Source organism: Carcharodon carcharias, chromosome 8 (genome assembly GCF_017639515.1).
Source record: "Carcharodon carcharias isolate sCarCar2 chromosome 8, sCarCar2.pri, whole genome shotgun sequence".
Lineage (NCBI taxonomy): Eukaryota > Metazoa > Chordata > Chondrichthyes > Lamniformes > Lamnidae > Carcharodon > Carcharodon carcharias.
Genome location: NC_054474.1, coordinates 15,320,643 through 15,346,054, shown reverse-complemented (window position 1 = coordinate 15,346,054; position 25,412 = coordinate 15,320,643). Strand labels below are relative to the sequence as shown.

Sequence of the window (25,412 nt, the reverse complement as noted above, 5' to 3'; positions counted from 1 at the left end):
GATTGATCAGGCATCGTGCGGTCAATCACTGTCGGGAATGCCCGCCTTTCCTCCCGACGATTGGGCCGAGCGGTTGTCAATCAGGAGCGGCGCCGCCTAATCCCAACTGTGATTGGCCGAGCGGGGCTGTCGATCATCGTTGCGGTCGGTTGTCCGTCCGTCCGTCCGTCGATGATGGTGTGAGGTAAAACAAAATAGAAAAATGGAGAAAAGTCCGAGTGAAGAGTTTTCCCGCTGACTTGGTGTTTTTCTTTTATACATTTGACGGCGGCCGGTTGATGAGCGACCCGCCTTCCCCTCCTCCTCCCTCCGGCTGCCTGAGGGGGAGAGAGGGGTAAAGACGAAATTAAACCCCCCACCCCCCCCCCCCCCCCCCCCCCCAACTAACCCACCCCCACGACCCCGGCCGCTTTCGCCATGGCCGAGTTCGTGCTGCCGCGGCACAGCGCCGTGGTGGAGCGGCTCCGCAAGCGTATCGAGCTGTGCCGCCGGCACCACACGGCCTGCGAGGCGCGCTACCAGCGGGCCTCGGCCGAGCGCCTGGAGATGGAGCGCCAGCACAGCCTGGCCCTGCACCAGCGCTGCCTGCAGGCCAAGAGCAAGCGGGCCGGCAAGCAGCGGCCTCCCCAGCCTCAGCCCCAGCCTCAGCCTCAGCCTCAGCCCCCGCCGCCTCCTCCTCCTCCTGCTCTTCCTCCAGCCGCACAGCAGGACTCGCAGGCCGGCTTCAGGAACAACAACAACAACAACCACCCCGGGGCCGCAGCCAGCAGCGCCGACTCTCCTCCAGAAGCTGGGAGCGGGGATCAAAGCAGGACAAGCACGCTGCAGGCGGTAAGGATACACCCCATCACTCCGCTCACTCTTCGATAACTTGCCCATCAAACTTAATGTCTTTATAACTTGTTCAAACTTAATGCGCTGAAAACTGCTTATTGATCCCTGATGTCTTTATAACCCAAAAGATCATGTCTTGATAACTTACTTCAACCCTATTGTGTTTATAACTTCGTTAATCAAACTTAATAATAAACTTTGTAACTCGTTCAAACTTAATATCTTTATAACTTGCTCAGATCTAACGTCCTGAAAACTGGTTATTTAAACCAGCCTTTTTTTTTTATAACTCATTGGTCATTGTCTGTGTCTTCATAACTTTGCTAATCAAACTTAAGACTTATATAACTTGTTATTCAAACTTGATCTGGTCAAACTTCACATCCTTAACTTATCATTGAAACCTTTAAGGGGAGGCGGTGTTTTATTGTCACTGGACTAGTAGTATTCCAGAGACCCAGAGTGATGCCCTGGGTACCCAGGTTCGAATCTCACCATGGTGGGATGGTGAAGTGTGAATCCAATAAATATCTGGAATTAAAAATTTTGATGATGACCATGAAACCTTCGTCGATTGTCGTAAAAACCCATCTGGTTCGCTAACCTGGAAATCTGCTGTCCTTCCCTGATCTGGCCTTCATGTGACTCCAGCCCAATGGCAATGTGGTTGACTCTTAAAATGCCCGCAGAATAAGGGCAGTTCGGGATAGGCAATAAATGCTGGTCTAGCCAGTGATGCCCACATCCCATGAACGAATAAAATAACTTGTTAGTTAAAGTTCATGCCTTTTAAGTTTGAACAACTTGGTTAAATGTGTATTGTTCAAACTTAATAGACTTTTCAAATATGAACATACAAATTAGGAGCAGGAGTAGGCCACTTGGCCCCTTGAACCTGCTCCGTCATTCAATAAGATCTGATTGTCACTCAGCTCCACATTCCTGCCTACCCCGATAACCTTTCACCCCCTTGTTAATCAAGAATCTTTCTAGCTCTGCCTTGAAAACATTCAAGGGCTCTGCTTGCACTGTGCTTTGAGGAAGAAAGTTCCAAAGACTCTGAACCCTCAGAGAAGATATTTCTCCTCGTCTCGGTCTTAACTGAGCAACCCCTTATTCTTAAACAGTGATCCCTAGTTGTAGATTCTCCCACAAAAGGAAACATCCTCCCCATATCCACCCTGTCAAGACCCCTCAGGATCTTAGGTTTCAACCAAATTGCCTCTTACTCTTCTAAATTCCAGTGGATACAAGCCTGAGATGTCCAGCCTTTCCTCAAGACAACCAGCCCATTCCTGCTATTAGTCTAGTGAACCTTTTATAAATCTCAAACTTAATGTTCCTAACTCATGTAAATCTTATGACCTATTCAAATTTAATAGACTTTATAACTTGCTGTTTAAACTTATAAACTACAAACTTAATAGACTTGTTGAAACTGTGTAAATTATTGTATGAACTTTTCTGAGGGGCAACGTGAGCCAAATCCTGTCAGAATCCCCCAGCACAGAAATGGAGACCATTCAGCCCATCATGCTTGTGCCAGCTCTTTGAGCTCTCCAGCCTGGCCCTGTTTCCCCATTCCCACTCTTTTCCCAGAGCCTGCAGATGCTTCCCCTTAAGGGAGAATTCAATTCCCTTTTGAAAGTTACAGGTACTATTGATTTGCTACCATCCTTTCAGAGACTGCACACCAGATCATAACTTGCTGTGTTTTTACAACAAACACCTAATTTCCCCTCCCCTGCTGTGATTTGATTCTATACCACAATCCTTTGTCATACAGCTACAGGAACAACTTGGCCTTATTTAATGATTTGACCATGTTTGATGGAGGCTTGTGTGGAACAGGGACACTGTAAAGGAGTTACTGGGCCACGCGGCTGTTTTCTGTGCTGAAAGTACTTCGTCACTTTGCGTCACCACTCATTAAATATTCCCTTAGCTTCTTCTGCTGGAAGGATAAGTGTAGTGTATTGTGATAGGGTTTGAGGGATTTTGGTGGCGTAGTTAGGGAGGAATTGTTTCTACTGACAGAAGAGTCAGTTAGTTACTAGAGGTTAGATGTGTAAAGTAATTAGTAGAAGAACCAGAGGGAGAGATGAGAATTTTATTCAGAGTATTATAATCTGGAATATACACTACCTGATAGCGTAGTGTTATGGCACAGCTGATGGTAAATGCTGAGTTGTTCAAATCCCAAAGGGAAATTTGAATCCATTGCCACAACTTGTTTTGCAATTTGTATAAATTTTGAGATGCATGGCTTAAATTCAGTAGTAATAAGACTACCAAGTCTTATAGATTTTTACAAAACTAAATTAAACATTAATAAGAGAAATGATTTTCAGCAAACACATATGTCTACAAAGTACTACTGTAATAACTTCTAAATCCCCTACTTAGTCTGACTTCCAGTTACACTTTTAAGGCAACAGTAAGACACACAGATTTTAAAAGACCCAAACAAGGTGATGCACAACGCCCTGAACCAGTCGGATTCAAAGTCAGTTTTCTTAACTTCAGTTCTTGAAGATAGCAGCCTGAGGCATCGTGCCGAAGGCACTTCACGGTTGTTAGATCTTAAATGCCTACCCTTACACACAGCCTTCACTCCTTTATACATATTTTCCCCTTTGAATGCAAATTCCCATTGTTTCACTATGTCTTTGGGCTTTACCTTTCTAATAATAAAGATTTCTCATAGTACTAAGTTTTACTAGTAATCTTTGGGAAAAATAAACACACTGTTTCTAAACTTCACCTGGCTAGGTGACACATTTCACCCCTCCTTTGAAAACAATCTAGTCTGGCTTATTTAAAAATGCAATATCCTTTTACACTTTACGTTCTAAACTTGCCCCATGTTTACATCAAAGCCTTCAGACCAGCTGCCTTTAATCCAATTAAGACACACACACCTCTATTTTACAATAAATTCCAATAACATTTATACTTCCTGTCAGAAGAAGATTCAATTGTAAAAAGTTGGGTGAAAAGGAGGGAAAATGATAGAGCTGTGGGCAAAGGGGAGGGGAGTGGAACTAATTGGATTGTTCTTTCAAAGAAATGGCACAGGCATGATCGATTGAATTAAGTGCTTTGATTCTGTCATAACCCTGCTTCCACTGACTTCTCCAATCTTACCCCAATTAATTTTGTAAAGCTCTTATTAAATTTCCTCTTTTCCTTCTTGCTCCAATGGCAATAGTCCAAGTGTCTAAAGTCTCTCCTTAAAACTATAATTCCCACCCATGACATCATCCTGGTGCATCCACACTGTCCCTCCTCTAATGCTTCAAATTCCTTTCAATTTGAAGTGCCTAAAACTTCCAGCTGTAGCCTAACTAGTCCTTTGTGTAGCATGCTGCAAACAGCAGTGAGATAAATTACTACTTTAATTTGTTTTTCATGATTATTGGGGATAAATGTTGGGCAGGACAATGGGAGAACTCCTGCATTTTGTTTGTATAGTGCTATGTTATCTTTCACATCCACCTGAGGGGTAGACGTGACCTCAATTTTAACATTTCACCCGAAAGACAGCAGCTCTGGCGCTGTGGCACTCTCTCAGCACTGCCCCTCTGGTGGTCGTAAGAAATAGGAGCAAGAATAGGTAATTTGGCCTATTCAGCTTGCTCTGTCATTTGATAAGATCATGGCTGATCTGATTGCGGCCATAGCTCCACTTTCCTGCTTGTCCCCATAACTCTCGACTCCCTTGCCGATCAAGAATCTGTCTAACCCAGCCTTGAATATATTCAGTTATCATGCCTCCACTGCTCTCTAGAAAGGAGAATTCCTATCAATCCTCTGAGAGAAGAAATTCCTCCTCATCTCTGTCTTGAATAGAAGAGCCCTTACCTTTAGAAAGTGCTCGCTAGTTCTAGATTCCTCTTGAGGTGCTGGGACATGCACTCAGCGCTGTTCCTCCATTACCGCAGCGCTCCCTCAGTGCTACATCGAGTATGTCAGCCTAGATTTTGTACTCAATTCTTTGGGGGTGGGGCTTAAACTTATGAGCTTCTGATAGAGAGACAAGACTGTTAACTGCTGAGCCACAGCTGGCAATTTGTTAATTAATTGTTTTATCATTGTGGAAATCAAGAGAACAAAAATCCTCTTGACTGAAAAGTTAAGTTTGCTGTTTTAATTCATTGAGTATATTATTCTGTCCCAAGAATGAGAGCCAGCAGTGTTTTCGTCCTTTTAAATTGCTTGTTGGATAAGGCTGGAGTTTTACTGCATTTCTGTTCGTTGTGAGATGGTTACCGAAAAGGGCAGTTGCTTTTCAAAGTTCTGGTGCACTCGGTGTCTACCAGCTTTGCATTGATGTTTTTACAAAGGCCACAACTGCTTTTAAAAGTTGGTACTATAACAAATTTCACCTTTGAAACTCGAGTGTTTGCCAGGTGTGGTTATAGTGATAGAAATCATTGTAGGATTGCCCCACTCATCCACAAGAAGTAACTGGTTAACTCATGTCTTAAAACCCAAATTTTGAAAAGTGAATTTGGGTCATTGTGTTGATTGGTCTTGCTGTTACGGCCTTGTCCGATAGACCACCCTTGAGCCAGTGGCGCTGCTCAGTATTGTGACTGAGTGACATCGTACCAGATTCTCTGTGATCTTGAATCAAAACTAGATGTGAGTCGGTGATAACTGCATCTACCTAAAAATGCAGATCAGAATGCAGATGTTTTTAGTTAGACTATATATATTTCTTTAAAGTGACCCAGTTAGATTTTTCTTCCAGAATGACTGGCTTAGTTGAAGGGATTGCCTGAGAGATTACATACATAAACTTTTGACATCACACATTAGGAAGGATGACTAGGGTTTGTAGAGGGGGCAGAATGTATTTACTAGAATGTCATCAGAGGTGAGGACCTTCAGTTATGTTGCAAGACTGGAAAAACTGGGACTGTTCCAGTCTGGAAATTTTTAATAGAGGTGTTCACAATTGTGAGGGAGTAGGTAGAGAAAAACTATTTCCAATGGCAGAAGAATTGATAACCAGATTCAGGGTAATTGGCAAAAAAATAAGAGGGGAGATGAGATTTTTTATGAAACAAATTATGATCTGAAAGGTATTGCCTGAAAGGGATGTTGGAAGCAGATTAAGTAGTGACTTTCAAAAGAGAGTTGGATAAATATTTGAAAAGGAAAATTTTGCAGGGCTATGGAGAGGAGTGGGGCAAATCAAATAGCACTTTCAAAAAACTGGCCCAGGTACAGTGGGCCAGATTGCTTTCTTCTGGACTGTATGGTCCTGTGATTCATACAAAATATCTTTGCTTTTTAAAAATTAGTTTTGGGAAAAAATGCAGATTGAATATGTTATAGTATATGTTATGTAGATTGTTGCAAGTATTTTCACAAGAAAGAACTTGATGAACTTGTTTTATTTTACTTTCATGCATGGCCACCTGGGTCTTTGTTACTGTGTGACAAAGCATTTGCATTGATTTAACTTGTGTAATTAAAGGGCAGGTGCAATATCCTTGTAAATAGGACCCATGTAGTAATTTCCTGATGGCAAACAATTTGATATTTCACCCCATGCACTGTTACGATCCCCATAGAGAACAATAACTTTTAAAAAGAAATTTGAACTTCCAGTGACTGACTGAAAGTCTCACACTAAGAGTACAAGTTTTAAGACATTTACTGTAATAAAAACTATTCAGTAGGCAATTTATAACTACAGAGAAGATCCCCCTTTTAAACTTTTAAAACGACTGGAAATCCCACTCCATGTTAAACTTTGCATGGTCTCTTGAGTGGACATTTCACTCTCCAGGAACTAATCCAGAGTGATTCTTAGTTCCTGCGAGCTTGCTTCCTTTCTTCTTCTTTCCAAGCCGGGCAACTCCTAATCTCAGACCTTACTTTCGTGCTGAGGGACAAATTGGAGGTTCTTCCTTCTGGCAAGCTAGGCGAATCTTCCAGTATCGTCTAAATCCTCATGAGCTCCGTCTCATTAACCTGAGCATGTGCACCCATTTGAGCTTTGAGTGGTGATTGACAGGGTCAGCATTTTCTTACCTTAATGTGCAGGACTGGCCCCTCCCTCCCTTTGGAATGACCCCCTTCATTTCTTCATTTTACCCTAAATTAAAGAGACAGCCCCAAAACCTAACAAATCTTACAAACTTCATATTTGTAACAGCTAAATTATCAATAAATTACAAGAGACCAGTGTTAGACACATTCTATTAAAATCACACTGTGACAGTTATTTATGCTAATTAAGGATGTTTTGCATCTTGTTTAGAACATACCTGCTTGACGCAAGTCTTGTCATAAAATCAGATTCTAATAGAATTGTGCCTTCTCTCAATGTATTTATGTCCACATGCCCATAAGCCTGTTTATATTCCTGTTGTTCACACATAAATAGTTGATCATTTGGAGTCGTGAGGTAATCCAGGTCATTGGGAATTGACTGCATTGTAAATAGGATAATTACCTGGTAAAGCCAATACACTTGAGTCGAAGTCTAGTTTATCTTAATAGAAAAAGCTTGGAAGGCCAGTGAAAAGGATATCAGCAATAGAATATTCTACTGATTGGATAACTTATTACCAGGTATTTTTAGTTTTTGATTTGGCATGTTTTGCTGGGATAATTTTGTGTAATGAATGAAAGTGACTACTATATAAAAGGGCACATTCAGTAACAGTTTATGCTGTGCAGATTCAACATGGAACTTAAAATAAGTATAACGCAGTAGGCTTGTACTGCTAATGTTGAGATGACCAGGAAGGGTTAAAAGGGGCACATGCAAATGTTTTAGCAATCTATTTTCATTTATGAATGTATGCAGTACAAATCATGTTAATGTTTCATCACTTAAAAATGATGATAGTGTTGCCACTAGGATTTCAGTAAAGTGTGACAAGGGTAATGTGGAACTTCTGTACTGTGGCAACTCCACTTCAGCTGTAAAAATAAAATGCCTAACAAATGTAGATTTCATTCTTCCAAGTTTGTACTGTGTTTGGAGAGAGCACTTTGAGCTGTGTAACTCAGTTGAAGTACTGTATACAGTTACTGAGGATTGCAGTTGGGAAGATTTGAGCAGATGAATTAAGCATACCAAACTAGAATGAAACGTATTTTAGCTCCAGCTATGAGATTATAGATCTTGTCCTTCTATCCTTGGGATTGTATGTGGAGTGGATGTTTAAATAGTTTAACAGGGTGAAGCACTGTCGCTGGCAGTGATGTGATCAAATTGAGGTAAATGAATTATGAGCATCACCCAAAGAATGTATTGGCTAAAAGTGTGACTTTTCCATTATGCTAAGTAGGATGACTAGTAGCATTGTGCTTGTGATCCCTTTCAGATTATTTTCTATGATTCTGAAGAAATACGTTGTATTTGTAGAATGCTTTATCAATGGACTCGGCATGAACCAGGGCTCTTTGAATGTAATGAATTACTTCTGAAATGTAGTTACTGCGGATCAAGGGTGTTGATCAAAATATGTAAATGTTGGTTCATTTAAAAATATATCTGTTGAGAGACAATCTTCTGTGTTTTTTTTGTGATTGCAGTTCACGGTTATTCTTCGTATCAGGTCAGAAATACAAGTGCTGCAAAGCTGTAAATAGAATGGGTTAATGATAGTATTGAGTGAACAAATCTTTCCACTCTCCAGCTGCGCTTTGCTTTTGGATCAGTTGCTCTGAAGTGGAGAGTGGGATTGTTTCATTGGAGGATGTTCATTTAGAGTCATAGTCATTTACAGCACAGAAGGAGGCAATTTGGCCAATTGAGTCTATGCCAACTCTCAGTGGAGCAATGCAGTCAGTCCCATTCCACCCCTGCATCCCAGTAACCTTGAAAGTTCATTTCCTTCAAATACACATCCAATTTCCTTTTGAAATCATTGGTCATCTCTGCTTCCGTGACCCTCATGGGCAGGGAGTTCCAGGTCACTACCACTTGCTGCATTAAAAAAAGCTCTTCCTCATGTTCCCCTGCATCTCTCTCCCAAAATCACCATCAGCTAATAGGAAAAGCTTTTCTTTTGTTTGCCTTATCTAAATCTGTCATAATCTTTTACACCTCTGTGAAACCTCTCCTCAATCTCCTTTGTCCATTGAGAACAAACCCAGCTTCTCCAACCCAACTTTGTAATTAAAACTCCAAATCTCTGGAACCATTCTGGTGAATCTTCTATGCACCCTGTCAAGGACCCTTACATCCTTCCTAATGTGTGGTGACCAGAATTGCATGCAATACTCTAGTTGTGGCCTAACCAGAACTTCATAGAGGTTCAGCAAAACCTCCCTGCTTTTGTACTCAGTGCCTCTAATATGAAGCCCAAGATCCCAAAAGCTTGGCCAATATGCTATCTTCAAAGAACTATGCATATGCACCCTCTGGTCCCTGTCCCTCTACACTCTTTAGAACTGTGCTATTGAGTTTGTGTTGCCTCTTCTGCCAAAATGAATCACCTCACACTTCTCTGTATTGAGTTCCACCTGCCTTGTGTCTCTCCATTCTGCAGTCAAATAGTATCATCCTCACTGTTTACCACTCCTCCAAGTTTAGTTTCATTGGAAATTGGAATATAAAGTATTTTATATAACTTTGGGGGAAAAATATAGATCAGTTGAAATGATTTAACACTTGTTTGATCCCTACCAATTTACTGAACTGATATTCTTTTACTGAACTACTGGAGTGAGCCAATAAATTGAATAATTCCTACTTTTTAATTTGAAATTGTGCCAAATGATGGGAAGTCTTGTACAAGCAGTTTAAGAACATTGAGACAGGAGGGGACCATTCAGCAAACCCCAGCTTGTTCTTCTATTCTATCAGACCTTGTTGATCTGTATGCGAACTCTATTTACTTGAGCCTTGATATTCTTGCCTAATAAATTGGTCAGTCTCAGCCTTGGAGATTTCAATTGGTCCTTGTTTTCCATAGCCTTGTGAAGGGGGTGATTTCCATCTGCCTTTGTGTGGTAAAAGTACTTCATGATTTGATTCCTGAACAGCTTAAGTCTGTACCCCTTGTTTAAGATATTTCCAGCAGTTTCAAGATCTTGGCTTTCAATGCAAATTTTGATACTTTTTGAAACATAATTATCACAAAAATAATTTGTCATCCTTTTTAATGAAATTATAGCTCAATGTTCAGTTTGCTAAGCAATTGAATAGCTCAGTTTTCATGCCAGCATAAAATCTGATGGGACATTTTGTTATACCCATTCATAAATGTGGACTAATTTTTGACATTCTAAGAAAGCAGCAGTGCATGGGCCTCAAAAGATGCTTTTGATGATCACAAAGTCTGTTCATTTATAGAAAAGCAGAGTTCTTAGCCAGTTAGATCACTTATTAATGTGACCAACAAAACAGTCAGTGAAGCATGGGGAGTGCCAAGTTTGGATACACTACAGGCGTTTCTTATGCATGAGATTTTAATCTGAGTAAGATTATATTCAAATTGATCATACATGTGTACTACTGCAACTGCCTGAGTGTGGTGAAGGCTTTTTCTCTTAAATACACATGCCTTCTTTCAAAAAGCTGTACCGGCAGAAAATGTTCCAACACTTGCATAATTTTTAACAGCATTTGTATTTCCCTGTAAATCAGTATCTTGCCATTGTTATGGTAGTTCACCATTTTAACTTTTTTTGTATTCAATCACGGGATGTGGGCATCGCTGGCTGCACCAGCATTTATTGCCCATCCCTAATTGCCCTTGAGAGATGGTGTTGAGCTGCCTTTTTGAACCACTGCAGTTCATGTGTTGTTAGGCAGGGAGTTCCAGGATTTTGACCTGACCCAACAGCAGTAAAGGAACAGCAATATATTTTCAGGTCAGGATGGTGAGTGATTTGGAGGGGGATCCCAGGAGGTGGTGTTCCCATTTGTCTGCTGCCCTTGTCCTTCTAGATGGTAGAGGTCATGGATTTGGAAGGTACTGTCTTAGGAGCCTTGCTGAGTTCCTGCAGTGCATCTTGTAGATGGTAGACACGGTTGCCACTGTGCGTCAGTGGTGGAGAGAGTGAGTGTTTGTGAATGGGGTGCTAATCAAGTGGGCTGCTTTGTCCTGGATGGTATTAAGCTTCTTGAGTGTTGTTGGAGCTGTACTCCTGGCGAGTGGAGAGTATTTCATCACACTCCTGACTTGTGCCTTATAGATGGTGAACAGGCTTTGGAGCATCAGGAGGTGAGTTACTCATCGCAGGATTTCTAGCCTCTGGCCTGCTCTTGTAGCCACAGTATTTATATGGCTAGTCCAGTTCCGTTTCTGGTCAGTGGTAACCCCCCCAGGGTGTTCATAGGGGATTCAGTGATGGTAATGTCAAGGGCAATGGTTAGATTCACTCTTGTTCGAGATGGCCATTGCCTGGCGCTTGCTCAGCCTGAATGTAACTTGCCACTTTTCAGCCCAAGTCTGGATATTGTCCAGGTCTTGCTGCATTTGGACATGGACTGCTTCAGTATCGGAGGAGTCATGAATGGTGCTGAATATTGTGCAATCATCAGCGAACATCCCCACTTCTTACCTCATAATGGAAAGAAGGTCATTGATGAAACAGCTGAAGATGGTTGGGCCTAGGACATTATCTTGAGGAACTCCTGCAATGATGTCCTGGAGCTGAGATGATTAACTTCCAACAACCACAACCATCTTCCTTTGTGCTAAGTATGACTCCAACCAGTGGAGAGTCCCCCCCCCCGCCGATTCCCATTGACTCCAGTTTTGCTAGGGCTCCTTGATGCTACACTCAGTGAAATGTGGCCTTGATGTCAAGAGCAGTCACTCGCCTCCCCTCTGGGGTTCAGCTTTTTTGTCCATGTTTGAACCAAGGCTGTATTGAGGCCAGGAGCTGAGTGACCCTGGCAGAGCCCAAACTGAGTGTCAGTGAGCAGGTTATTTCTAAGCAAGTGCTGCTTGATAACATTGTTGATGACCCCTTCCATCACTTTACTGATGATCGAGTGTAGACTGATGGGATGGTAATTGGCGGATTGGATTTGTCCTGCTTTTGTGTACAGGACATACCTGGCAATTTTCCACATTGCTGGGTAGATGCCAGTGTTGTAACTGTACTGGAACAGCTTGGCTAGGAGTGTGGCAGGTCTATAGCTGGAATATTGTCAGGGCCTGTAGCCTTTGCAGTATCCAGTGCCTTCAGCTTTTTCTTGATATCATGCGGACTGAATCAAATTGGTTGAAGACTGGCATCTGTGATGCTGGAACCTCCAGAGGAATCCACGATGGATCATCTGCTCGGCACTTCTGGCTGAAGATTGTTGCACGTGCTTCAGCCTTATCTTTTGTATTGCTGTGCTGGGATCCCTCAATATTGAAGATGGGGATATATGTGGAGCCGTCTCCTCCAGTGAGTTGTCTAATTGTCCACCAACTTTCATGACTGGATGTGGCAGCACTGCAGTGCTTTGATCTGATCTGTTGGTTGTGTAATCGCTTAGCTGTGTCCATCACTTGTTGCTTAGCTGTTTGACATGCAAGTGGTTCTATGTTGTAGGTTGGCACCTCATTTTTCAGTTTGCCTAGCACTGCTCCTGGCATGCACTCCAGCACTCTTCATTGAACCAGAGTTGATCCCCTGGCTTTGTGGTAATGGTAGAGTGGGGGATATACCAGGTCATGAGGTTACAGATTGTGCTGGAGTATAGTTCTGCTGCTGCTATTGGCCCACTGTGCCTCATGGCTGCTCAGCCATGAGTTGTTAGATCCGTTCAAAATCTATGCTGTTTAGCATGCTGATAATGCCACACAACATGATGGAGGGTATCCTCAATGTGAAGGTGGGACTTCATCTCCACGATGACTATGTGGTGGTCACTTCTACCGATACTGTCCTGGACAGATGTATCAGCGGCAGGTAGGTGAGGATGAGGTCATGTATGTTTTTCCCTCTTGTTGGTTCCCTCACCACCTGCCCAGTCCAGCAGCTATGTCTTTTAGGATCCGGCCAGCTCAGTCTGTAATGGTGCTACCAAGCCACTGTTGGTGATGGACATTGAAATTCCCCCATCCAGAATACATTCTGTGTTGTTGCCACCCTCAGTACTTCCTCCAAGTGGTGTCCAACTTGGAGTACTGACTCATCAGCAGAGGCAGAACAGAACGTGGTAATCTTTGGCCATGTTCATGCAGCCTGGAGTTGATGTTGAGGACTCCCAGGACAACTGCCTCTGGACTGTATACTACTGTGCCGTCACCTCTGCTGGGTCTGCCCTGCTGGTGGGACAGGACATACCCAGGGATTGTGATAGTGGTGTGTGGGACATTATCTGTAAGGTACGATTCCATGAACATGACTACTGTTGCTTGACTGTCTGTGAGACAGCACTCCCAATTCTGGATGTTAGTAAGTAAGACTTTGCAGGGTCGACGGGGCTGAGTTTGCCGTTGTCATTTCTCGTGCCTTGCTCGATGCTGGGTGGTCTGTCCAGTTTCATTTGTTTTAGACTTTGTAGCAATTTGGTGCAACCAAGTGGCTTACTGAGCCTTTTCAGGGGGCATTTAAGAGTCAGCCACATCTGGAGTCACATGTAGGCCAGACCAGGTAAGGTCGGCAGATTTCCTTCCCAAAAGTGAACCAGATGGGTTTTTTGACAATCGACAATGGTTTCATGGTCATCATTTTCCAGCACTAGGCCCATAGCCTTGTAAACCATGGCATTGCAAGTGCACATCCAAACACTTCTTAAATGTGAAGGTTTCTGCCTCTACCACTCTTTCAGGCAGTGAGTTCCAGATTCCCACCACCCCCTGGGTGAAAAAATTCTTCCTCACATCCCCTCTAAACCTCCTGCCCCTTACCTTAAATCTATGCTCTCTGGCTATTGATCCCTCCACCAAGGGGAAACATTCCTTCCTGTCTACCCTATCTATTCTCTTCAATAATTTTATACACCTCAATCATGTCCCCCCTCAATCTCCTCTGCTCCAGGGAAAATAACCCCAGTCTATCCAATCTCTCCTCATAACTCCAGCCCAGGCAGCATCCTGGTAAATCTCCTCTGCACTCTTTCCAGTGCAATCACATCCTTCCTAAATTGCAGATTCCAGAACTGCACGCAATACCCTAGCTATGGCCTAACCAGTGTTTTATACAGTTCCAGCATAACCTCCCTGCTCTTATATTCTATGCCTTGGCTAATAAAGGCAAGTATCCCATATGCCTTCTTAACCACCTTATCTATCTGTCCTGCTACCTCAAGGGACCGATTGACAAGCACACCAAAAGGTCCCTCTGATTCTCGGTACTTCCCAGGTCCTACCGTTCATCGTGTATTCCCTTGACTTGTTTGTCCTGCCCAAGTGCATCACCTCACACTTATCCGGTTTCAATTCTGTTTGCCACTGATCAGCCTATCTGACCAGCCTGTCTATATCCTCCTGTAATCTAAGGCTATCCTCCTCACTATTTACCACCCCACCAATTTTCGTGTCATCCGCGAACTTACTGATCAACCGTCCTACATTGAAATCTAAATTGTTTATATATACCACAAACGGCAAGGGACCCAACACCGATCCCTGTGGAACCCCACTGGACACAGGCATCCAGTCACAAAAACACCCCTCAACTGTCACCCTCTGCTTCCTGCCACTCAGCCCCTTCTGCATCTAATTTGCCAAATTGCCTTGGATCCTGTGGGGTCTTACCTTGGTTATCAGTCTCCCATGCGGGACATTATCAAAAGCCTTGCTGAAGTCCAAGTAGACTACGTCATATGCTTGCCTTCACCTACACACCTGGTCAACTTTTCAAAAAATTCAGTCAAATTGGTCAGACTTGACCGTGCTGACTGTCCTTGATTAATCCCTGCCTATCCAGTGTAGATTAATTCTGTCCCTCAGAATTGCTTCCAATAGTTTCCCCACCACTGAGGTTAGACTGACTGGCTTGTAGTTCCCTGGTTTATCCCTTCCTCCCTTCTTGATAACAGAGGTAATAGAAAATACTGTCTTTTCAACTGCATTGTTTTGCTAGGGTTTTGAATGTTATCCTTAGTATCAAATTTTCATGTTTCCTATAACCAACATATTGTCAATGCTGGTGCAAATGATCAATTGATTTTTATAAAAATATAAATGGTGCAGAAGGACTTCAGAAACTCTTTGCAGAATGATCTAGTGGTCAGCACTTGCAACTACACAATGGAAATGTTGATGTAACAATTTACAGTGATAAATGTTGACAGAATGTGTCCAATAAAATCTTGTAAACAGAAAGTGAGGTATGTAGACAGGAATATGGACTTGAATATGGATTGCTTGAATAAGTATTTTGCTGGGGTAAGGAGGGAATGATATCTGTGAGGCAGTGAAGAAGATGGATAAATATTCTGGAGAATTTATTAACTTTGTGGATCTTGCATTTTCTTTGAACGACTAGAGTAACTAGCTGAAGCATGGTCTATGATGGGTAAGTTTTAAATGTTCTGTTGATGGAGTAAAGATGATGGGCCCTGCTTGCTTATGTTTGCTGATGACATCTGAGCTCCACCTCTCTTGATGCCGTTGCTCCCCGCTCACCCGACACGCAGCCTTTGTCCCACAAAAGCTTCAGATACTGGAAATTGAAGTACAAGCAGAAAATACTGGAAACACTCAGGGGCTCTGGCAGCATCTTTGGAGAGAAAAACAACATTTCAGGTTATTGATCTATCGTCAGAACTGGCATTCCAGAACTCCAGTTCAGACAAAAGGTCATTCGCCTTAAATGTTAACTCTGTTTCACTCGCCACGGATGCCTGAACTGCTGAGTTTCACAGCATTTACTGTTTTATCTGGAATTGCCTTTGGTCTATAAGACATTTAACCAAAACCATAATCTTGGATCCCTGCAGTAAAGTGTGTATCCTTACCACCAAATGCATCCCCTTTGCCAGTTGCTGTCTCTGACTGAACCAGATTGTCCATGACTTTGGTGACCCAAATTACCCCAAGGGGAACTTCTGAACCTATATTCTCTCCCATCACAAAGGCCACCTCTATACTACCTCTTGCTACCACCACCATGTCAGCCCATCTTCTGCTGAAATCCTTGTCCATGTCTTGGTCAACTCCAGACTTGACTCTTCCAATGCTCTCCTGGCTGAATTCCAGCCTCTACAAACTTCAGCTGAAGCAAAACTCTGCTGACCCCATTCTGTCCTGCTCACCCATCACCTATGTAGTGCTTTGAAAATCCTTTTTTTAAATGTACTGTGTTCTGTAGAACAGACATGGCTAATTTGCACAGGGCAAGATTCCACAAAAAGCCAAGTGAAGAGTCATCAATTAATCTCTGTGGTCATTTAATATAATGCCTTTCTTACTGATTCTCAGTTCAGTTCTTTGAGCAGTATTTTGATTTTTCCACATTTCTCAGTTTGTTTAACAATGCTGAAACTTAAAATAGAATCACGGATTGACATCTCATCTGAAGGACCATAAGTTCAACAATGCAGCACACCCTCAGTACTGCAGGAGCTAGGTCATTTCATCAAATTTGAATTCTCTCTCTCTCCAACCCCCCCCCCCCCACCAAATCTACCAACTGATGCAAGCAGGCAGTCTTGTGATAGTCACCTGAATAGCTAAATTGTTTTGCCCAGTATTGTGAACATCAGTTCAGTTTTAAATTTTAGAAAGGTTGGGCAGAGAGAAGATCTCTTGACTTCCTGTTGAGACCACAACGAAGGGCCATAAATATGAGAGTTGCAATAAATCCAATATGGAATTAAGGAGAAACTTCTTTACCCAGAGTGTGGTGAGAATGTGGAACTTACTGCCCTTAAGGTGTACTTGAGGTGAATCGTATGGGTGAATTGCCTACTTTGTCTGGCTGAGAAAATCCTGTAGGAGGAACCTCCGACATGGTCTTTATTGCCAGACAAATGCAAGAAGTGTTGAAACTAAAACCAGGAACTTTTCTTTGCATTCATCAACCTGACCAAAGCATTTGACTCAGTAAATCGCAAATAGTGTTCTAAAGATTTGGATGTTCAAGAAACTTCATGATACCCCTGCAGTTGCTTCATGATGACATGACTGCGACTGTCTTGAGTGAGAGATCTGAAATAGACATCTTCAGTATCCAGACTGGTGTTGAGCAAGGCTGTGTAATAGACCCCATACTATTTACCTGACAATAGCTATTCACCTCATAGATAAACTATCCTCTGGTGTGAGTATTAAATACTGCCTAGATGGAAAACTCTAACCTCAGTTACCTCCTTGCCAAAACTAAACTGACCACCATAGACATACATGATCTATAGTTCCGAACCTATGTTCTCTCCGTCACAAAGGCTGCCTACTCAGTTGCCCACTCTGCATCAGATTTGCAATCCAGTCTCGACCTCTTCAATTCTGCGTACAAGAAACTCGTTTTTGAATATTGCTGAAACAAAACTATCAACCTACATCTGGTCAGCCAAATATTCCACCTCCCATATATGTTGAAGAGAGACTCTGGAATATGTTGAGCACTCCCCATGCTTTGACAACCAGCTCTCTCAAAAGGCCACTATTGATAAGGAGATCCAACAATGGATCAGCTGCACAGCTTAGCCTTCTACAAATTACAGCGACGATTGTTTAATGATAAAGATCTCCGCAAGTCAAAGAAGTCCTAGTGTATGTAACAGTTTTCGTCAACACATGGACTGGATGGTGATGGCCGAAAAGCATCTCCCCCCCCCACCAGGCCCTGTTTTCTCAACTTTCAAATGGCCAACATGCCAGGAGGGGGAAAAGAAAATGCTTAAGTGATACGCTGAAGCTCTCACTGAAGCACGGCAGCATTGACATTAATAGCTGGAAGGAACTTGCTACCAATCATTCAAAATGGCAACTAATTGTTCCATCCAGCTACATCATGCTTTGAATCAGAATCTCTTAATAATGAGACAGAGAAGGAAAGAAAAGGAAGCAAATCCTGCACTCTGGATTCCACCATCTCATGGGGCATCCTGCCCCGTGTTCCCAAAGATCTGTGGATCAAGAATTGGCCTTTGCAATCACATGAAGACCCATGGGCAGAAACACTCAATCCTGAGTAGTCAGCATCCTCAAATCGACGGACAGCCGACAACGATAGATGCGTTTAAGGGAAAGTTAGGTAAGCACATGAGGGAGAAAGGAGTACAAGGATTTGCTGATAGAGTTAATTGAAGAGGGGTGGGAGGAGGCTTGTGTGGAGTATATACACTGGCATGAATTAGTTCAATCAAATGGCCTGCTGTTGCACTGTAATAGATTAATAGATTGTAATAGATCCCATTTAATATTGCAATTAAAAGTTAAACCTGTGTAAATTTGCATTTATTATCCTTGATTGACAATTTTTTTTCTTGGAGAATAGTATAGAACTAAACATTGGACAAAGGAAAGCTGCTATACATTTTGCATAGTACATTCCTTCCTTTCCTTCGCAATGTGTCATGGCTTGACCATTTTTACAGGTGGTCAGGAAAGCAGACACCAGCTGCACATTCCTGACACACTTAACCAGGCACCTGGTATAGTATCACTCCAACTGATGAGACCAGCTTTGGAATTCATTCATTATTGTAAAATTTAAATGGATGGTAATGTTTTATTAAAGCAATTCTGGTCAGAAGCAATTCATAAGCTAAAGTTTGATTCTGGGTTGATTCATTTTTTTTGTGTTACTTGACCCGTCAGTATGTACTCTTGATTTCTGCATGTTGTAGTTTAATGGTCGCTTCCACTTGTATTACGCTGCTAGTGTGTAACTGAAAGATGGTTACAGTGGAGCAGAGAACTGCCTCGGGGAATAAGTATCCGATGATCCTCCAGAGGCATCAGTATAGTTTTTAAAATCCTAGGATGTGGGCCATCAGTTCCAGGCTTTATTGGCTGCTTTTATTCTTTCATGGGATATCGGTATTGCTGGCAAGGCCGGCATTTGTTACCCATCCTTAATTGCCCTTGATCTGAGTGGCTTGCTAGGCCATTTAAAGAGCATTCAGAAGAAATCAATTTGATCCAAATATGAGCTATAAGGAAAGCTTACAGAAGCTTTACCATTGCAATGTAGAAAGGAAGAGGTTAAGGATGGTCGTCATCAAAGTACCTGAGCTATAAATGGTAAAGATAAAGTAAACCCAGATTATCACTTCAAAGTGTGCCAAGAAAGTAGGATCAGAGGCTAAATTTAAATTAGTAGAAAGCAGATTTAGGATAGAGGCTGGGTTGGGTTGTTGCCTTTGCTCGATGAGAAATATTTGGAATTGTCTTAGCAATTCATGCAAAAATATTGATAACTATTCAAAATCATCAGACTAGAGACTTCAAGAACTGCATGGGTGAGTTTTTGTGTCAGCTGCTGTTTTCTCACCCCTTTGGAATAAGGAATTATAAGTCTACAGAATTTATCCTTTTGGATTGTGCATGCGGACTTAACGTAATTATGTCCCGTTACACACAAATCTTTCTATCTGGCTCATTCTGTTATATCCAGTGCAGTGAATTAATCTTGTTGCTCCCCATGCTGTCTTTTATTTGCTTTTTTCTTATATTCTTTCATGGAATGTGAGCATCGCTGGCATGGGCAGCATTTGTTTCCCATCCCTAATTGCCTTTGAACTGAGTGGCCTGCTAAGCCATTTCACAGGACGGGGTCTTAGGAGTCGCATGTAGGCCAGACCAGGTGAGGATGGCAGATTTCCTTCCCTAAAGGACATTAGTGAGCCAGATGGGTTTTTATGATGATCAATAATAGTGTCATGATCACCATTTCTGAAGCTAGCTTTCAATTCTAGATTTTATTAATTGAATTTAAATTCCACCAGCTGCGGTGGTGGAATTTGAGCCCATGTCCCCCGAGCATTAACCTGGGCCTCTGGATTACTAGTGCAGTGACATTACCATTATAGAAGTGCAGAGCTTTCCTAGCTGTCTACATTTTCTAATTCCTTACCCCTGCCCCATTCTTCTCATGTAATTTGTACATGTTACCTGTTGCATCAAGAACTGTTCCAGCTTTCTGCCTTCCATTCCTGAAGTTACAGACCTATGGTGGGCCTTGGTCCCAGAGGCGTCTACAACAACAGTGGGTTAAAAGAGGGAAGGAATTGGCCATGATTCTTCCGCAGGATTAGAGGTGTTCACGATAACCATAGAACACACCTGAGATCATTGGCAGAAGAACAGAGGGGAGAACAGGAGAAGATTTTTAAAGCAGTGAGGTATGATCCTGATGGCACTGCCTGAATCTGTTTCTACCAGCCTTTCAATTGTAATTTGCCAAAAGGAATTGGATAAATCTTGAAAAAGCAAGCTCTGCAGGGTTGTAGGAAAAGAGAAGGCAAGTGGGATTAATTGGTTAGCTCTTTCAAAGTGCCAACACAGGAATCATGGCCTGAGCAGACTCCTTCTGGGATACAAAGGCCTTTGACTTGGGTGTGATATTGGAGAGTTGCTGATGTCTTTGGAGCCTTGCCTCAGCATGAGTTGGTGCTTTGGAGATGGCTGGTTGGAGATTATGTGTTGCTGCTGGGATTTTCCAATTCACATATTTAAAAAAAATTTTTTCATGGTACGTGGGCATCACTGGCAAGGTCAACATCTGTTGCCCATCCCCAATAACCCTTGAGTTCAGTGGTTTGTGCGGCCATTTCAGAAGGCAGTTAAGAGTCAACCACATGCAGTGTGTCTGGATCCGTGTAGGCCAATCCAGGTAAAATGGTAGATTTCAGTCCCTAAAAGACATTAGTGAACCCTATGGGTTTTCAGGATGATAGTTTGATGGTCACCATCACTGAGATGACCTTTATATTCCAGATTTTCAAAAAAAATTAATTAAATTTAAATTACACTAGCTGCTGTGATGGGATTTAAACTCCTGTCCCCAGAGCATTAGTCTGGATTACAAGTTCAGTAACATTACCACTTTACCACCATCTACCCTTATGGAAAGGATAAGACCTTCAAACATGAAACTGATTATGTGCAGGTAATCTTCAGTTAGAGTGCTGTTGAAAGCTTTGGAATGCATGGTTTGAGAAGAAATCTTAAGTTTTCTGTATGGTGTCAGTTTTGTGTATCCTTTTCCAAGTATGCTGTCAATATGTTTTCAGGAAGTGGCATGGAAAAGGGTTTAACCAACAGTTCAAGGATAAATACATCACCTCACATTCTTCTAGTGCACAGGAAGATCCCAGAGTTAAGATCTGGCCTAATACGAAATTAGCTAATCTCTCACTTTGAGTATGGTGGGAGCTCCACAGATGATCTAAGTGCCCCTGAGGTAAAGGGAAATGAATATTAGTCAATGTTCCTGATCCTAATAGGTGGCCCTTGGTTGTCAGTGCCACCTTTTCCATCCCCCTGACAAGCACATGTACAGCTGCAAGCCTGTTGCCATTTGTTATCTTGGCTCAAGTGGTGTTGATTAACTGGGCAAGGTAACCAAAGGATGCTTGACTCCCTGAAACCGTGCTGCAGTTTGAATATGGGAGGTGGAGGTGATGAGAGGGGGAATATGGTAGATACCACGTTTTTATAATGGAATGAAGTTGATTGAACTGAACAGGCCAAGGTTTTAGGAAAGCTTAATGTACTTCTTCAAAGCATTAATAAATAATTATTGGAGGGTTGCCTTAAAAAGCTTAGGTAATGGCAACTTTGTACCTTGGGTTAAAAATTGAAAACTTCCATTTTTGTTTTTGGGACTTCATGCACTCGTCATTATCAGCATCATTGTGTCCAGCATATTTCTGCATTCATTGACACAATCCCTGGAACTCTCAAGAATGGAGGATGGTTTGCTGAATTTCAATTTACCTAACTTTTGTTCTTGAACTGGGTGCAGAAATAAAGCAAGACAGCATGTTACCTCCTTGTGCTTTCTACCTCTCTCATGTTAAGTTTAGTGTACCTTTTAGTTGGTGCATTGCACATAGCAATTCCTTGTGGATGATTTTGGTCAAATTTTGTATTCATAAATAGCGACAATTCACAACTGAAGAGTTAAGGAAAGTGGAAATGAAATTTGAAAGTGAGTAGAGAGCTACTAGAAATGTGCAAAAACAATGAGACTGTCTGCAAATACACCTGCAGCAGATGCCTCCATCTCTAATCTCTCCAGCTTAGTCATAGAGCCAGAGCATGAGTTGGTGACACTCCAATGCATAATGGAGAGGGAGGAGTATCCAACAGCTTGCTCCAGATTTCGGTCAAGCCTTGGAAACGGTTGCAGGTTCAGAACACTGTTCCTGTAACCTAGTGTGCAGACCCAGGAACCTGATGAGACGGTGAATGAGAGGGGTCTACAGAAACTCATTCTATCCAGTAGGTATGATGAAATGTACAGTAAACTTTGTGCTATCTGGTACTCTACCAACCGGAATTGTAGATGTTCCCCTAAAATGAATTGTCACTTTACCAACCAGAAGCAACTATGAAGTTACCCAGAACTAGAAGATTTCCCAGCTCAAAGTGGTATAGCTAGGCAGTTTCCAGTAGAGGTGTTTGTATGCTTTCTTGTTCATAGCTGCTGTTGCAACTTTTACTTTTGCTATTGTGTGAATTATAAACCCCATCCTATCAACATCCGGGGGGTGGTGGGGGTTACCATTGGGCAAAAGCTGAACTGGACTAGCCATATGTAAATAGGGTGGCTACAAGAGCAGGTCAGAGGCTAGGAATCCCTGTGGTGAGTAACTCACCAACTGACTCCCCAAAGCCTGTCCACCAAGGCACAAGTTAGGAGTGTGTTGGAGTACTCTCCACTTGCCTGAATGACTACAGCTTCAACAACATTCAGTAAGCTTGACACAATCCAGGACAAAGCAACCCACTAGATTGCCACCTCATCCGCAAACATTCACTCCCTCCACCACTGACACATACTGGCAGCAATGTGTGCCATCTACAAGATGAACTGTAGAAACCCACCAAGCCTCCTTAGACAGCACCTTCCAAACCAATGACCACTACCATCTAGGACAAGGGCAACAGAGATATGGGAACACCACCAGCTGCAAGTTCCCCTCCAAATCACTCACCATCCTGAGTTTGAAATATGTTGCCGTTCCGTCACTTGTCGCTGGGTCAAAATCCTGGAACTCCGCCCTCCTCAGCCTCAACAGCACTGTGGGTGTACCTACACCACAGGGACTGCAGTGGTTCAAGAAGGCAGCTCACCATCTCAAGGGCAATTAGAGATGGGCAATAAGTGCTGGCCCAGCCACATCCCACCAGTGAATTTTAAATAAAATAATGGTATCCGATAAACCACGGAAAAGCTGAGGTGAGAGGTGTAAAATAGTTGTGACGCTGAAGCAGATATCTGTAGAAATATTGTAAAAGGTGAAAAATGGAAGGTTTTGATTAAAGAATCATGTTGGCTCAACCACAATATACAGTATCAGGGATCGAAAGAACAATTGCTGAAATTTTCCGCTAGTTTAGAATCAAATAAAGCTGTTGAAGGACATTGTACTCTATTATGGAGAGTGTTGCGAATCCTCAAAAGCTGAAGGAGACTCTGAAGAAGATGATTTCAGTGAAGAGGAGAAATTAACTTGGGCTAATGCTGCTTCAGCTTTTGATACATTGATTAAATTTGCTGAAAGACAGGCTTGTTACTCTGCACGAAGAGTTTATGCACATTCTTCACTACTTTCATGAAGAAAAGCTAAATAGACAAGCTGACGTCAGGGATTTATTCAATAAAGCAACCAGGGCTTGTACTAGGATCCAATCTCGTTTATCTTGCTCTTCAAGGACAGTTGTAAGAGATGCTGAGGATTAGTTCTCTTGTATACCTGTGTACTGTATTATTTTATACTTAGTGTTTTTAATGTGCTATTGAAGATTAGAGGTAAAAAGAATACTGTCCTTTACTTTGAATATTAGCGTATTATTTTATAATTTATTCTTTGAAAGTCAGTGCTACAGGAATTGCTTTGCATTTCACCGGTAAATGGAACTCTCCATTAACTGGCATTTTTGATAACAGTACCACCCATTCCCCATGCATACTGAATAAAGATTTTACTGTACTTGCTACTTTGTGATGATAAAGATTGTAGAAAGGAATGCCAGAATACCTTCCCAGGAGGCTGTCCAGAGCAGAAGGCAGCGAGGCAAGGATGCATAATATGGTCATTGAAGGAGATTCAATGATTAGGTGGAAGAATAGTATCTTTGGCAAGCAGGATTGAGAGTCCCAAATGTTGTTGTGTTTACCTGGTGCCAGAATAAGGAACATCTTGAAACAGTTTGAAAGTAAATTGGAGAAGGAGGGAGAGGATCCACTCATTGTGATCCATGCTAGAATCAGCAACATGGGGGAAAATAGGCAAGAGTACCACAAACTGGCAGCTGAATTAAAGAGGGTTATAATGCCTGGATTATTACTCAAGCCACATACAAATTGGTATAGGGATAAGCAGGTTAGGGTGGTGAATACATGGTTGAAGGAGTGGTGTGGAAAAGAGGGGTTCCATTTCTTGGGCAATGGCACCAGTACTGGGACAAGACGGAACTCAGGACAGGCTCCACTTGACCTGAACTAGGAGCAGGAGAAAGGATAAACGGTGGTCACAAGGACATCAAACTAGAAAATTAAGTGGGGGTGCAGGTGAAAAGGTAGTATAGATAATAGTTGGAAAACAAGCAAATGGAAGAAGTAGAATTACAGTCAGAAATTCTGCTTTGAGCATCACAGTTAAAAAGAAATCTAAAGGGTATAAAATAGTGAAACCAGGTGAGAGACACAAAAACAGTAAAACATTAGAGAAGAGGGACAGTTTAGGGTGTGTGACCCAAATAAGTGTTCTTTATATAAATGCATGGAATATAAGGAACAAATTGAATGAATTGAAGGCGCAAATTCAACTTGGAGGGAAATACATACAACCTTGTTTCAGTAATGGTTACCAAGATGGTCAGGATAGGGTAATATAGCAGACTGCATAGTTGGGGAAAATGGCAGAGGGGAAGGAGTAGCATTAGTGATTAAAGATAAAATCACTTCAGTGATGAGGGAATATAATGAGAGGATACAACGAGAGCCAAGCAGACTGGAGTACTAATGGATAGAATTAAGAAATGGGAAAGGATTTAAGACTATTGTGGACGCTCTTGTGATGTGGCAGAATGTATAAATACAGAGATCAGTGGCAGAGTAGTTCAAGATAGGGGATTTTAACACTCATTGATTGGGATCAGCAGACTTGCAGGTCAGAAAGGTAGTGAATTTCTTGTGTGTCTGGGATAGTTTTCTGCAACAATGTCCTAGAACCAACAAGGAGACATGCCATAGCAGATTTAGTAAGCAATGCGTGAATGTTTATCCAAAAGTGATCATAATATGAATGCATTAAGCATAGTGTTTGAAAGGGATAAACATGAAATAGCGACTAAGATTGCAGATTTAAGTAAAACTGATTTCAATGCAAAGACAGTCCATGCTAAACTCGGAAAATCTTTTAATGGATAAACAACAGTCAGTGACAAGTGTTCTAAAATATAATAACGTGATACAAGACCTGTTTATACTCTTAGAGGGCAAGAAATCTATTTTCCAAAAAAATGTAG

The 25,412-nt window shown here is 42.1% G+C and overlaps 1 protein-coding gene across 1 annotated transcript in view; it reads left to right on the top strand.

Annotated features, from left to right (window-relative positions):
* The first annotated feature begins 397 nt into the window (after positions 1–397).
* maml1 (mastermind-like transcriptional coactivator 1) overlaps positions 398–25,412 on the top strand; it is a 71,148-nt gene continuing 46,133 nt past the window's right edge. The window contains exon 1 of the mRNA XM_041193874.1: positions 398–831. Coding sequence (XP_041049808.1) covers positions 418–831 — 414 coding nt within the window. The 5' untranslated portion in view covers positions 398–417. The remainder of the gene's footprint in view (positions 832–25,412) is intronic.